General features: G+C 44.3%; 1 protein-coding gene across 1 annotated transcript; it reads right to left on the bottom strand.

The window, feature by feature from the left end:
* Positions 1-2,907: 2,907 nt before the first annotated feature.
* Positions 2,908-7,259, bottom strand: LOC132431580 (HLA class II histocompatibility antigen, DM alpha chain). The gene is made up of 5 exons (XM_060021341.1): positions 7,098-7,259; positions 5,613-5,897; positions 3,899-4,177; positions 3,545-3,673; positions 2,908-3,201 (listed from the first exon to the last, which is right to left on the bottom strand). The coding sequence occupies exons 1-5, from the start codon at positions 7,183-7,185 to the stop codon at positions 3,197-3,199; spliced, it is 786 nt and encodes a 261-aa protein (XP_059877324.1). The 5' UTR covers positions 7,186-7,259; the 3' UTR covers positions 2,908-3,196.
* Positions 7,260-16,015: the final 8,756 nt, after the last annotated feature.

The raw sequence follows: 16,015 nt of genomic DNA, 5'->3' as shown, positions 1-16,015 counted from the left end.
GGAAGGGTAAGCTGGGATGAAGTGAGAGAGTGGCATGGATTTATATATGCTACCAAATGTAAAATAGATAGCTAGTGGGAAGCAGCCGCATAGCACAGGGAGATCAGCTCCGTGCTTTGTGACCACCTAGAGGGGTGGGATAAGGAGGGTGGGAGGGAGACACAAGAGGGAGGAGATATGGGGATATATGTATATGTATAGCTGATTCACTTTGTTATAAAGCAGAAACTAACACACCATTGTAAAGCAATTATACTCCAATAAAGATGTTAAAAAATAAAAATTTGGGGGCTTCCCTGGTGGCGCAGTGGTTGGGAATCTGCCTGCCGATGCAGGGGACACGGATTCGAGCCCTGGTCTGGGAAGATCCCACGTGCCGCGGAGCAACTGGGCCTGTGAGCCACAGCTACTGAGCCTGAGCGTCTGGAGCCTGTGCTTGCAACGAGAGAGGCCACGATAGTGAGAGGCCCGCGCACCGCGATGAAGAGTGGCCCCCACTTGCCGCAACTGGAGAAAGCCCTCACACAGAAACGAAGACCCAACACAGCCAAAAATAAATAATTTTAAATTAATATCTGCTTAAAAAAATAAAATATTAAAATTTAAATTTTTTTTTAAATTAAAGAAAACACAACAACTTGAGACAACTTGACACCCACTGTATCGCCAACATTTGAAAGTCAAATAATTTCAAGTGTTAGTGACAATAAAGGAAAGTGAGAACTACTTTGCTCTGTTGGTGGGAGTGTAAACTGTTTATGATCCCTGAATCATTGAAATTACAAAATAGTTATATAAAAAAATAACTAACACATAAACCAAGTCAGCATAGCGCTGAGAGCAAGGTCTGGGTTGAGTGTGCCAAGTCTTGGAATTTCGAGTTCAGTCAAGGTCAGTCAGGGCTGGAGTATTAGGAACAGATTCATGGAAGAGGAGGCACTATTTTTTTTTTTTTTTATTAAAGCGGGGACACCAGACGAGAGAGGGTCTGGAAGGCTTGTTGAGTATTATAAGTGACAGTATTATAGAATGCTTGATAGAGAGCATCTAACCTAAGCCCATCATTTTACAGATGAGGAGTTTGAGGCCCAGAGAGGGGGTGTGACTTGTCTAAGGTCACACAGCATAATAAAAGCAGTTTTGAGACTTCCCTGGTGGTCCAGTGGTTAGGACTCCACGCTTTCACTGCTGAATGCCTGGGTTTAATCCCTTGTTGGGGAAATAAGATCCCACAAGCTGTGCAGGGCAACGAATAAATAAATAAAAGCAGTTTTAAGGCTTGACTGGCAGGAAGTTTCTGGATAAGTTGGAAAATGGAGAGAGAGAAATCAGGAAGAACTAGAAAGCAATGGGGCAGATGTAGAATGGTAAAGTGAAAAGAAAAGAAAAACATCTCAAAGGGAGAACATACAATACTTGAAGGTAGATTCAAAGTAGTTTCCAGAAAAGAAGTTAATGATGCTGCTAAATTCCCCAGTGAAAATCCTTGCTAAGTTATGAGCACCTTTTCTACATGCCAAACGCTGTTCTAAGCATTCTACAAGATGTCAATTTATTTAAGCCTCACAATAACCTTATTAAGGTGGGCACCATTGTTATCATCATCCTTTTACAGAAAATGGTACCAAGACACAGAAAGGTTAAGTAACTCGCCCAAGGGCACACAGCTAAAATTTGACAGTCACGATTGAATTCCCAGCGGTTTGGTTCTGGACTCCGCACTCTTTTTCTCTATAAATTTATTTATTTTATTTATTTATTTTTGGCTGCATTGGGTCTTCGTTGCAGTGAGTGGGCTTCTCATTGTTGTGGCTTCTCTTGTTTCAGAGCACGGGCTCTAGGCATGTGGGCTTCAGTAGTTGTGTCATGTGGGCTCAGTAGTTGTGGCTCACTGGGTCTAGAGCACAGGCTCAGTAATTGTGGCGCATGGGCTTAGTTGCTCCGCAGCATGTGGGATCTTCCCGGACCAGGGATTGAACCTGTGTCCCCTGCATTGGCAGGCAGATTCTCAACCACTGCGCCACCAGGGAAGCCCTGGACTCTGCACTCTTAGCCAGTACATATGCTGCTCTTAGAAATGAGATGGTTCAGAGGAGATGCCAATTCCTGGGAAGAAATGGATATTTTCCCTTAGATTAGATTCTGATATGATGCAAAGAACAGAGACTCTTGCACCAATACCAAAATAATTTCACTCTTCACCTTAATGCCACCCCCTCCTCCAAAGCAACCCAAACACCAAGAAAAGCAAGAAACAAAGCACATGCAAAGGAGATTACCACTAGTAGACATGTGCCCCCTGCCCCCACCATCCACCCAAGACAGCATCATCACAGTTCTCCTTGGATGGTCCACTCAGGCCAACGAACAGATCGTCTGAAAGGACACATGAATTCTGGGCCCTTCCAGGCTGTTCATGCTTCATTTCAAGAACTTTGGATTTTACTCTTTTCACAAAACCGGAATGACTGAGTTAGAATAGCATCTGAAGTCTTATTTTTCCATTATGAGCTCTTGTTTTCTCAGCTATCATGTAGGTTGAAGGCAGTTATATATTCCTCAAGGCAGCCTATACTAGGCATAAACATTTCCACAAACAGTAAATTGCAAAAAAGATCCAAAAAAACCTGCAAGCAGCTTCCTCCACCATTCTGTGAGCAGATTACCAGAAAGTGGCTCTGCCTTCATTGCTCACATATTTTGCACAAACTGATAGGAGTAAAAGCCATCGTGCTGTACTGAGACCAGGGAATGGGAATCAGCTGAGGAATTAGGGGTTTTCCCATTTCTCTCCCTAAGGAGGGCAGACGTGTCAGGTTAAGGCTTGTTGAATTTGACATGACAACTTACTCAAGTTAAAATATCCAGAAATAAATATCATGAGTGAAAAAAGAAGCCACGCTGATATTAAGAAATGAGATTTATTGCTTTGACATGGTAGTGATGTGGTCATGATAGGAAAGTCACTCTGGGTTCCCCTGGATGCAAAAGCCCAGGGACAGCAGAGCTCCCAGCTGAGAAACCTGTACACACACACACACACACACACACACACACACACACACACACACACACCGGCGGAAGGCCCAGGGCCTCCTGCTCTGAGAAGGAGAGATCCTGGGTAGGATGTGAGAAACTTGAACACCTCTTGCTTGGATGGCTGCAGCTGTTGGCCTCAGACTCTGGTCAAGAAGAGTCAGTCTGAGGAGAGAGAAGGATGGAGGAAAGCCATCAGGGGGATCCTCATCGTCCCCAAAGGCCCTTTCCGGCCTGCAACACACCCTATAGAAGTTGATCTCTCCTTCTCTCCAAATCATCTCCAAGCACCCTTCCTCCAGCCCCCCACATCACTCCTCTCCCACGCAAAGCCATTCTCATGACCTAGAACTGGGTGTGTGTATTTGGGACCTCAACCAGGAGGATGTCCCACGGTGCCCAACACAGGCCTCCCCACCAAGGGCCTGAGGACCACTGTACGGGCTCCCCAGGCCACAGGTCGGTCCCGGCACACCCACACATGCCCTCTCCAGATGCCCTGACATACCACCCGAGCAAGGTTTTCGGAAGTAGATGATGAGGACTGAGCCAACAGTGATGCCCAGCACACCCAGGCCAAAGGCTACACCGCACAGCACGTTCTCCAGAAGATCCGAGGGCAGCACATTCTGGGGCACTAGAGCAAAAGGGGAGCCGGTCAGCCCAGAGACCTGGTTGGGGAGCCCCAGGGGAATGACACGGGTGTCTGGGATGACAAGGGAGAAACTGAGGCATGGAAGATTGAGGTCAGCTCAGAGTGAGAACAGACTAAACAAGGGCCCAGTGGAGAAAGAAGTCCTCCTGTGGGTCTACCCCCTTCTGCCCCCCAGAGGAACTAGGCTTCCATGGAGAAGTGTCTCACCCCAAAAGGCGATTGCTGTGTAGCTGTCAATCTCATGAGTCACGATGCAGGTGAAAAGATCAGAGGGTGCTGGTGTGAAGTTTAAGTAAGAAAAGGCCTGGAAGGTGAGTCCATCGACGGCTGAGACAAAAGTGGGCCTTTCTCCTTCCACAGGGGCCGAATCATGCTGCCATTTCACAGTCAGTGTGGGTGGGAAGAGGTTATTGACGAAACAGACCAGTGTGTTGGGCTTGCCGAACTCCAGGGGCTTCAGAGTGAACACCTCAGCGATGGGGAGGCCTGTGGGGGTACTGAGGTGAGGGAAAGAAGCGACTAACTTAGATGGGACCCCTGTGTGTGGAGGGGGTGTGGCATACGGAGAGGACACGAGATAGGGGGAGCTAGGGCTCTGAGGGAGGTCTTCGTCTAGGCAAGAACCAGACCTGGACCAGAGCCAGGCCACTCTGGACCCTCCACCCTGACTTCCTGCAGCACTTCCTGTCTGGACCTCACATCAGCAACTGATCACACTCTGTCTTCTCATTAAAATGCAGGCACATTTTAATTAGGACTTTGGGATGAATAGATACACACTACTATATATAAGATCGATAATCAACAGGGACCTACCTACTGTATAGCACAAGGAAATCTACTTGATACTCTGTAATAACCTATATGGGAGAAGAATCTCAGAAAGAATGGACATATGTATATGTATAACTGAATCACTTCGTTGTGCCCCTGAAACTAACACAACATTGTAAATCAACTATATTCTAATATAAAATAAAAATTAAATTTAAGAAAATAAAGATAACCACCACCACCAAAAAAAAGAAAGAACCAATCAGTAAAAAAAATTGAAAATACTAATTTTAAGGGTAGTTTCAAGGAACTATATGTTTGGATATATTTGAAAGACATCCTGATCACATCCATACTTTTTTTTAAATTTACCTCATCATCCAATTAATGTTAACTCAGTTTTGATATGGTATTGTAGTTTAAATCTTGGCAAATGTACATTAAAAACACATTATGATTGCAAACTATTACGTTTAGAATGGATGGACAATAAGGTCCTGCTGTGTGGCACGGGGAACTATACCCAATTTCCTGGGATAAAGGAATGTATGTATGTGTATGGCTGGGTCACTTTGCTGTGCTGCAGAGACTGGCACAGCATGGTGTATCAACTATACTTCAATAAAAAAACACATTATGATGCTCAAACAAATATGGTAGAATAATAAAATAAATAATCATTAACAGAGCTTGATTAACCTATGTAGTTAAGCCTAGTTTACCAAGGCAGTTAGTACCATTTCACTACCTCAGCTGGGGCTTTCATCTACTACGATCCATCAGCATTTCCTAACAAACTCAAATTTTTTGGAAAAAAAAATAATAAAATAAAATGTAGGCACATCATCAGATGCTTCTATTCTCCCCTCCATCTTGCTGAGCATCGTAACACAAGCCCTAATACTCAGTAGGCGTCTGTTGGTCTCTGTTGAATTCATTAAGTTCCGTAGTTTTGAATGCCTACTACATCCCAGGGACTTTTCTTCTGCCCCAAAACAAAAACAGAGTACAGATCATGAGTGGTAGAAAAATCAATATCCAAGGAGAGAACCAGAAAGCAGGAGAGATGGGGAGCTGGTGAGAAGGGGAGTAATTCAGTGTATCATGAGGTTAAGAGGGCAGCCCACCCCCCAAAAAATCCCCTGACCTCTAGACACTGGGATTTGCCCTTCAAGCTCTGGGCCAATTTCCTCGACAATCGCCCGGCAGAATGCTTTGTCAAAGAAAATGTTGGAAGTATCTCGAGACTTGTGAGCCCAGTCAGCAAATTCAGGCAGGCGAGGCACTCGGATATTCTGGGAAAAGTCGAAGGAGAAAAGCTGGTCCTCGTTGAAGGATTCGGAGAGCCCCACGTTGGGATTCCCCATCTGGCAGTACATTGTGTGCAGGAACGTGTGGTTTTTCAGCTCATCCCTCCACCCTGGAGTAAGAGCTGCAAAAGAGACAGAGTGGTGTCCAAGGAGGTGGGAGCCACCTCCTCTTTAGCTTAGAAAACAGCAAGGCCTGCCTCAGGTAGAGGGGGGAGAGGTGGGTTGCCTCCCAGTGGGAGCAGAAAAGAAATTACGGGATCTCGCCAAACTTACCCAGCCCATAAAAAGGCCAACTGTTTAAAGTTGTAACAAGTAATTCAGAATCACAATGTTGGTTGTATCTTTGTGCCTAAAGGCACCCAGCCAAAGAGGTAAGTGGCGGCTAAAATCAAACCTGCATTCTACTCACCAAACCATGCAACCTGGCATAGGGTTATGTCCTCCCAAAGGTCTCCACCTTTGCCTGATCCCTGGGAGGCCATCCTATTGACTTGTGAAGGGCCTGGATGAGTTCCCAGTCTTCACGTGGATATGTGAAGGAATGGCGGTGGCCTCCCTAAGCCATAGATGGCACTGCCCCATCCCATCCCATCCCATCCCCAGACACACATGGCAGACTGAAAAACCACTCTCCAGGCTTCTTTTCAGCCGCTTCGTTGGCACCAGGCCTCTCTGAAAATAACTTCCCCTCCCTCAACCCTGCAGACCTTGCAAAGACAGGACTGGGGGAATGGCACCATAGCTGCAGGAAATAATCTCTAATTCTTTGAAGCTCCTGGCAGGAATCTCCCCAGCCAGGAGGAAACCTTCTACTCAAAACCCAATACCCAGAATGATAGAGTAAGAGGGGTCTTCCAGATTCTTCTTCCATTCTGCCCCATTCTTTTCAAAGAAGGAACTAAGGACCAATAAAGTTAAGAGACTTTTCAAGAATCATAAGGTGAATTGATGACAGAGTGCAGAGTAGACTCCCAAGTAGGAACAGTGGAAATAACACTTGTTTTGCTCAAATCCCTGCTCTACCACTTTCCAACGGGGTGAACTTCCACAAGTTACTTAAACTCTGAGTCTCATTTCCTTCATCTGGAAAGTGGAGATAATAATCTCTGCTTCAAGAGATTGTCTTCGATGAAACCTACAAAGCACCTCTGGCATTGTTTGCCATCCATCCATAGTATAGCTCTCTTTCCCAATTCTGCTATCGTTTCCACTCTCTCATAATACTTTCACCACTTACAAAGCACTTTCACCGCTTTCAAATGCCCCGGCTCCCTAGGTTCTACCCCAGTCAGGATGGAAGTAAAGGGGAGGTACTGCCATACCTTCAGGGGCAGTCCAGGACTGGGGCAGCAGCCACAGAAGGGGTAGCAGCCGTAGCAGCGCAGCTCCCTGGCTCAGCTCATGATCCATATCTTCACAGCTCCCAGTAGGCTTGGAGCTACCAGACGGCTGACCCAGGTCCCCAGATTCCTTCCCAGATCATGTTTCTCCAGCTCACTTCCCTAACTTCTCTTGTCTTTCCGGCTAAGCCAATCACAGAAAGTGTAGGGTTTGACGTCATCGGTCGCTGGGGAGAGACCAGGAGCGAGCACCCTTCTTAGGACTAGGCTCTTTTACCAGGCCAGCCTAGGGGCTGTAGATGGGTTGGGGAGGCAGTGGAGGAATGTCTGCCTCCTGGTGAGGATCCCTCTTTAGCATCTGGCAGTCAGCCTCAGCCTGTAACCCCACCAAGGGACTCTTCTGAGCAGCACTGCCATGTGGCCGAATAATAAACTGGGAAAGTTCATCTTCCCATGGTAACCCCCCAGGGCTCTTCAGACCCTGTCTTCTACCTCCCAAGCCCCCTCCTCTTTCTCACAAAATTTATTCTCCTTCAGGCTTTAGCTCTCTTCCTTCTGCAGAAATAGACTGAAAATGTAACAAGCGTTAGGTCCAGGGCTAGAAATACCAAGATGAATAAGGCATATTCCTGCTTTCAAAGAGTTTCGAGTCTAACTTGGAGGGAGTGGGGGTGGTCACTGAATAAATAATTACATACAATGTAACATATTCAAATAAGACCAAGCCAAGTGTGTTTTGGAAGTATTTATTTCATGAGGATGGAGAAATAGGTGGGATGTAATTAGGAAGGCTACTAAGAGTCTTGAAGAAAAAACAGTTAGACCAGCAGAATGGGAGAGAAGAGAAAAGCCTTCCAGGGCAAGGGGTAGGCAAATGGGTGACGGTCAAAGGCCTTCACAGCTCCTTTCTTTGGAGACCTCTGTATAGTTGGGCATGAATGTTTGGAGGCTGCTCATGTTTCCCTGTTTGGTAACGGGCAGGGAGTGGGGGTGGGGTGTCAAGATGAGCTAGAAAAAAATTTTTTTTTCAGGAATTACTCACTTTTTATTTATTTTTTCAATTTTGATTGGGGTATAGCTGATTTAAGATGAGCTAGAAATTTAGGCAAGAGCCAGATCACATAGGCTCTGTTATGCCACATGGAGGGTGTTTTTGTTTTTTGTTTTTGGGGGGTTTTTTGCCAAGCCGGGCGGCATGCGAGATCTTAGTTTCCTGACCAGGGATGGAACCCGTGCCCCCTGCAGTGAAAGTGCAGAGTCTTAACCACTGGACCGCCAAGGAAGTCCCAAGGAGGGTGTTTTTTATTTTACAGATGATAGAGACTTTAAACCGAAGGGTGACATAATCATTTTTAACATTTTAGAAAAATCGTTCTGATGCTTCCAATAATGGTCTGGAGCTTGAAAAGAACTGAGGCCAAACTTCTGGTCAAGAGTCCACACATAGACTTTGTGATGTATATGACAACAAAATTAAAAGTTGCACACACATACACACACACTGCCCTCTGGTAGCAGCATAGCAATACTTTAGGCGAGACATGGTAAGAGCCTGAATTAAGTCTTGTACAGAGGAGATGGAGGGAATCAAATATTGATGTAATTAGGAAGTCGAATCTAAAGCACTGGCTGAGAATTAGATGTGGAGGGGTCAAGGAGAGGTAACACCAAGGTCTCCAGCCTAGGTGGCTGATCAATGATGGACTGAGTTGAAATAGAAAAGAAAGGCATAGAAGCAGAGAATTAAGTTCAGTTTTGTGTTGAATTTGAGGTGCCAGGGTAACTAGGAGGCATGAAGTAGATGGGTATGGATCTCAGGTGTGGGCTGAAGAACCCTAATTTGGGAGTCATCTGCACAAATGCTGAAGCAGAGGCAGTGGACAAGATCACCCACGTAGACTGTGCAGAGGGAGGGCACAAGGACACAGGTCAGATTGGGTTCAAACCCCAAACTCATACCAGTTATTCAGTATCATCCAGGATCCAGTCAGGAAGGTATGATCATTCTAGGTATTTCAGACTGAGGGGATTTAATATAGAGATTGGTTACAAAGGTATTTTTAAAAAGGCAAGACATGCAAGAGGGAAAAAGAGAGAGGCTGGAGGTGCAAATAGGACAGAGGAAAACCTGGAAATCAGAAGCAGCTCTCGCCCCTGAGCTGGAATTCATGTCTACACCTGCTGTTGTCCTGGAGGAGACACCATCACAGTCACTTCCGGATCTACCAAAAAGGCGCCATCTCCATCAAAGCTGGATCACTGAGAAGGTATTTCCTCTGCCCAGGAAGCTGGAGTCCAGAATCACCCATTCTTGCTGCTGGTACCAGGAGCTGCCACTCTCTTAGAAACTAAAGCAGGAAGCTTCTTGGTTTCTCCTGCCATCTGATCTCCCACCCATACCTCCTACTGAGAGAATCTAACAGGAAGCCAACCGTCCAGGAAGGCTGGAAAATACACGGCCAAGCAGTCCATAACACAGTATAGGAGGCTGGGCTTGGCACTGATGCTAGATAATAAGCAGGTCACTGAAATACACTAATTTGTAAGAATCTGGTGGCACTAGGAGCACCCAGAGAGCTAAGAGAAGAATAAAGAAGAAGCAGATGCAGAGAAATAGAAGTGTTCCATGAAGAAGGGCAAGGTCAGCATTATCAAATGCTACTCAGAAGTCAAGGGAGGACGGGAAAGTGTCCTTAGATTTGGTAATTATGAGATGGGTGACAAATGTGTTGAGAGCAGTTTCAGCGTTGGAGTGGGAGTGGACTCCAGATTGTGGTGGGCTGAGAAGTAAGTGGGAGGTGAGGAAGAAACTGTCAGTGTATATGCTGCAAGTTTGATAGAGAAGAAAAAGAAAGACAGAAGGGGTGGGGGAAGAGGCAGTGAGAAAGATCTAATGTGGCAATTAAGTAATCTTAGAAATCAATCTATGTGAATATGGTCCTTTCAAAATCCATACTCCCTTTTGAGAAACAAATAACAGCAGCCATAACAGCCCCAAACAAAAACACCCCCATGACCTCCTGCATATTCTGAAAAGGGTACATATGTGTGTGTGGGTGTGTGTATGTGTGGTGGGGGTGGGCAGGGTGCCAGGGTTAGGCTGGGCTTGGAAATCATTGTGTTACACTCCAAGAAAAAAAAAGTAGAACATTTTCCTAATGTCTCATCCTTTGTGGATTAATCCGTCAGTAGCTCCTGCGGTGGGGAAGATTCAGCCCTTAGGAAAGTATTGATAGAAAGGAGGTCTATTGACATCACCAGAACTGCTGGTGGAGATAGATGACACACAGCCACCTGGAGTTCTAAACCAGTGGTGAGCAAATATTTTCTGTAAAAGACCCGATAGCAAATCTTTGTTCCTCGGAGTTTTGTTCTTAACCTTTTTACTAAGGAACACTGAAACTTAAATTTCATATAATTTTCATGAGTCACAAAATAGAATTCTTTTGCTTTTTTTTTTTTCAACCATTTACAAATGTAAAAACCGTTCTGAGTTCTTGGGCCATATAAAAATATATGGGCTGACTCTTGCTCAGAAACCACTGTTTGCTGAACATTGTTCCATGTGTGGTCAGAAATGGGATGGGGGACCCAAAATAAACGCACCCTCCAAAGAGCCCCATTCCTTTCTGGGGGTGGCAATTGGTTAATTAATGTATCATGTCCCAGATACAACACTGTTTGGAAGGATGTCTGCAGGAGGAGTGGGCACAGGAGGAAGAGGACTGGTGGGAGGGCTAGGAACAGTTAGAGCAGACCCTGCAACCACTCTGGGTGGAAGGAATGAGGCAAAGGGGGTCCAAGTTCTCCACCGAGAGTACAGTGTAGACAAGTCCAGCATGAGGAGAAATATAACTACCCATCATCAAGATGAAGGCAAGGTTGTGGTTAACTCCTTTCTCTCCCAGAACAAATGGGAACCAGTTCAAACATTTATAACTACCCTTCCCTCTATGTAATCCTCTTCCTGTCAGGACCCTGCAACAACCTCCATTAATACATATCTCAAAAACAGTCTCTCATCAGTTTGGGAAAGTGGGAATTGTGGTCAAGAGAAGGGCAAAGCACCAGTTCTGCATGCCAGTAACTCAGTGTCTTTGGTCATGAGACATGAATGCCTCTGAAAATAAAGGCATCACACCTGTAAACCCAGTAGGTCACAGCTTTCTAACACTCAGCTCTCCATCCCTTCCTAGTCCTGCCCCATCTTCTTTCTATTGACAGAGCCAAGTTTCCTGAAAAAGCCATGGGCAACCATCTCTCTACTTTCGTACTTTCCATTTAATCCTTAACACTCAACAATGAAGTGGTTCAACATCTTTGTGTTGCTAAATCAAATGGACTCTTTGCAGTCTTGGCAGCATTTGACACTGTTGGCCATGCCCTCCTTCCTAAAACGGTCTATTTTTTTTGGCATCCCTGACCGCACTCTCTCCTAGTTTTTCCTCCCACTTCTCTGGCGTCTTGTCACCTTCATGGACTCCTTTTTTCCAGCTACCCCTTACGTGTTGGTATCCCTGGAGTTTTGTCCTCATCCTTTTTTCTTCTTATACTATACCCCTGCTCTCAATGGCATCTACTCCCACTTGTCTTCCGTTACCATCTATTTGCCGACGTTTTCCAAATTTCCCCCTTCAGCTCAGATCTGGCTCTGATTCCACACCATCCATACACCCAACTGCCTTTAGGTATCTCCACTTGGATGCTGTACAGCAGTTCTAAAACTGTACTCTCCACAAAATAGGGTCCCTCAAGAAATTGTTTAAAATGTAAATTCGATAGTAGCAATTTTTCATTTTTAAATTTATTTCAACACAGATGTAATAAAACACCAAACATGTTTACACAGTAATTTTTATGTAATAATTTATTATATTTAATAAGGTCATTTTTGGTTGTAAGCAACAGAAACCAACTCTAGCTAACTTAACTTTTAAAGGGACGATTTATTGGACGGACAGAGCTAGCTCAGAAAATCAAAAGATGGGTGGAATCAGCTAGGCTCAGGAAGAGGAGCCACAGGGTCCTTAGCAGCAAGGGTTGAGTTGCCATTAATATGCCGCACCTTCAAAGTCCTCTAGCCTCTATCTTTCAAATTTCACGTTGCTGAGAGGGACAATCAGACGGGCTCAGCTTATATCAGGTGTGGACCTCGGGATCAATTAGTGATGGCCAGGTACAATATCACCTCTGTGTCTTAGAGCTATTCCCAGAGAAGCGAGAATTACCACGAACCAACCACCTCAGTATAATTATCTTAAACATACGGCATCCCAGACAACTGTATTAGATCATCTGAGGCATAAACGTGAGGTTAAGTCTGTGCATTAACACTCAGAAAGCATCTCCCAATTAACTGCCCAAGTGATATATGTCATCTACTTGACCTCTGGTCTGTCACAAGTCTTGCCACAAATTCAAAATATACTTATGACCTCAGTGTTGATTAATTATATAATATTTGTATTCCACTAACTGATTTCCTTTGGATCTATGACTAAGTTTAATTTTTTTTTTTTTTACTATGGAAAATTTCAAACATACACAAAAGAATCTATTAAGCCTCCACGTACTCTTGTTTAAGTTTCAACAATTTTCAACATTCTAAAAGTCTTCCATTTTTGTTTCATCTATTCTCCTGTTCCACACACTTTTTTTTTTTTCTGGAGTATTTAAACAAATTCTATCACTATATTTCACCAGGAAACATTTCTACGGGTATCTATAATGACTTTTTCCTTAATGTAACTACCATCCTATCACCACAAGCATCAAAATTAAAAATGATTGCTTAACTTCCTTTAACCCAATCTGTGTTCATTTTTCCCCCACTATCTCAAAAATGTCTAAGGGTAAGTTTTAAATGAAAAGCAGTCTTGTGGTTTTCAAACTTTGCCTTCATATTTTAAAATTTAGTGAGTTTTCTATTTTACATGATGTCTCATAAACCTCTGTTGAATGTTCAATAATGAATTTTTAGGCAAATTAAGTTCAGGAATTACTACACTGAATGTAGCTCTATCTCAAAATTTACAAAGCTAAACTCACCACCTTCCCTTCCCAGCATGTTTAAGCTCCCGTATTCAAGACCTCAGTGTATAAGTTGACCGTCCACCCAATCAGATGAGTCACAAATACGGCAGTCAACCTTGACAACTTCATCTTCCTCAAACGTTCTCAACCAACTGTTCACCAAGTCCTATCAATTCTACCTCTTCCATATCTCTTTAGTCTGTCCTCCATTCCCACTAGTTCAGGCCCTCATTGGTTTGCTTGTCTTTTTCCTGGATCACTGCAATTTTCTTAGAACTGCTCTTTCTCCAATCTTATTCTTATTTTCCAGTGCTGCCACAAGGATCTTTTTATTAGGCACATTTGATCACATCATACTTTTGCAAGAAAGCCTTCAATGGCTCTCTACAATCTGCTTTCCTTGGCATGATCCTTAATGATCTGGATCCACTTAACCTATCTCTATACATCATTTGAGATGAAATCTCACCTCCCTCAGGGAGCCTTGGAACCCAGAGTGGAGATGAGTGACTTCTTCAGTATGCTTCCACAGCACTGGCCCGTCCTTACCATCATTTGTATTGTATTATGCTCTTCTGTTTATGTCTGCTTCGGTCACCTCACTTCCACTGCAAGGTCTCAAGGATCTCTTCCTGGTATTTTTCCATTTTCAGCATCTACCAAGAAGGCCCACCAGCAAGTGACTACTCATTGGATGAATAAATGGGCTGTTGGTTACTGAAGGTGTTGAAGCTGGGCCTAGAAGAGCCTTCAAGCATTAGATGAATGATAGGTCATTCCTTCTAACATGGATATTTCAACAGTAAATCTGGGGTTCCCTGGTGGTGCAGTGGTTAGGAATTCACCTGCCAAAGCAGGGGACACGGGTTTGGGCCCCGGTCCAAGAAGATCCCACATGCCTGCCACAGAACAACTAAGCCCATGTGCCACAACTACTGAGCCTGTGCTCTAGAGCCCACAAGGCACAACTACTGAACCCTCGTGCCACAAATACTGAAGCCTGTGGGCCTAGAGCCCGTGCTCTGCAATAAGAGAAACCAACGCAATGAGAAGCCCGCGCACCGCAACAAAGAGTAGCCCCCGCTCACCACAACTAGAGAAAGCCCGCGCGCAGCAACAAAGACCCAACACAGCCAAAAAAAAAACAACAACAGTAAATCTTACCAGGCATGTCTGTGGGCCACTCTACAGACATCTTCACTCCCACTGCCTTCCCTGTGCACCCCACTCATCTTCCCATTTTCTTCCTCCTCCCTGCCACAGCCTAATTCAGAGAGTAAGACTGCCCATCCAGCTCCCACCTTTACCCTCATTCCCAGCTCAGTGATCTCTTCACATCCATATTCATTGTTCCCTTTTAGCTGTATTATTTGAATACAGCAATCCTGTCAACTACACTACAAGGTTGGAATTTATTACTGCCATTATATAAACAAGAAATCTGTGGCTCAACGAGGTTCATTCATTTATTTATTTAGCAAATATTTACTGATTACCCTCTATGTACCTCGTAGTATGCTGGGCACCAGACACCTACATGACCAAACCTATAATCTAATGAAAACAGAGGCATTAAACAAGTAATCATACGAACCTACAAAACCAAATTGTAAAAGGTACTGTGAAGGAAAAGAACGGAGATCCATAAGAGACACTAAGTGAAACGGGGAACCTAGTGATATTGAGATGGGATCTGAAGGGTGAGTAGGAGTTAGCCAGGCAGAGGGGGAAGAAGAGGAAGGCCCTGAGGCAGGCAAGGAGCTGGCTCCTTCAGGGAGGTGAAGACCTGTGTGGCTGGCATATTATTAGTGAATAAGAGAGCACAGACAGCAGATGAGGCCACAGGCAGGAAGAAGCAAGACCACGTGGGACCTCGTGGTCCACAGCGAGGTTTGCATTCTCCTCTAAGTGTGATTAATTCTAATGCTATGACTTTATTCCTTTTCATTCCATGGGTGAATGTGTGCTGTGATTCCTACCTGACCTACCTCCAGTCTCTCCAAAGCCAATCCATGGTGCACACTGATGCCAAGTAACTTCCTATAAAGGTAGCTCTTCCTTCCCCTCTCAAAACTTAAACAGCTCCCCCCTTTCTATGAGATTCAATCTGAATTACTTGGCCTGGGTTTTTCAGGTTCCCCATACTCTGAATTCTATCCCCAGACTACAAAACTGCTCTCCAATATCAGTAATGATCACCAACAACCTAGTGAGATTTCCCCTTTCTTCATTCTCTCACACCCTCTGCAGGATCTTGTCTCTTCATTCAATCAGAACAGGGGTTTTTGGGAATTCCCTGGCAGTCCAGTGGTTAGGGCTCCGCGCGTTCACTGCCGGGACCCGGGTTCAATCCCTGGACAGGGAACTAAGATCCCGCAAACCGCATGGCGTGGCAAAAAAAAAAAGAAAAAAAAGAACAGGGTTTCTTAACCTGCAGTCCACATGCCATAAAATTCAGGGGTCCATGAACTTGGATGGAACAAAAAGAGTCACCTTTATTTTTAAGAACATCTAATTAACTGAAACTTAATTTTATGAATGTAGAAAACAAGTCTTTGTAGTACGAGCAGTACCTGTAATGTCATCAATAGAAATCACCATCAATGAATATTTTCATATCATAGCCATCTCAAAATACCTCTACAACTATGAGTTTAGACCTGCAATAAATCATTTTATTTATTGTATTAGTATTCTATTAATAAGGGAACACATTATTACTAGATCATCACACATTTCTTTTAATATTTTGATAACTGTGTATTTTACTTATGCATTTACAAATGTTATTGTCAGACAAGGTCCAAAGGCTCCACCAAACTGCCAAATAAGTGCATGGCACAAACAAGCTTAAAAACTCCTGATTA

This window comes from Delphinus delphis, chromosome 10 (genome assembly GCF_949987515.2).
Source record: "Delphinus delphis chromosome 10, mDelDel1.2, whole genome shotgun sequence".
Lineage (NCBI taxonomy): Eukaryota > Metazoa > Chordata > Mammalia > Artiodactyla > Delphinidae > Delphinus > Delphinus delphis.
Note: the sequence above shows the minus strand (reverse complement) of the source record. Positions and strands in the feature narration are given on the sequence as shown.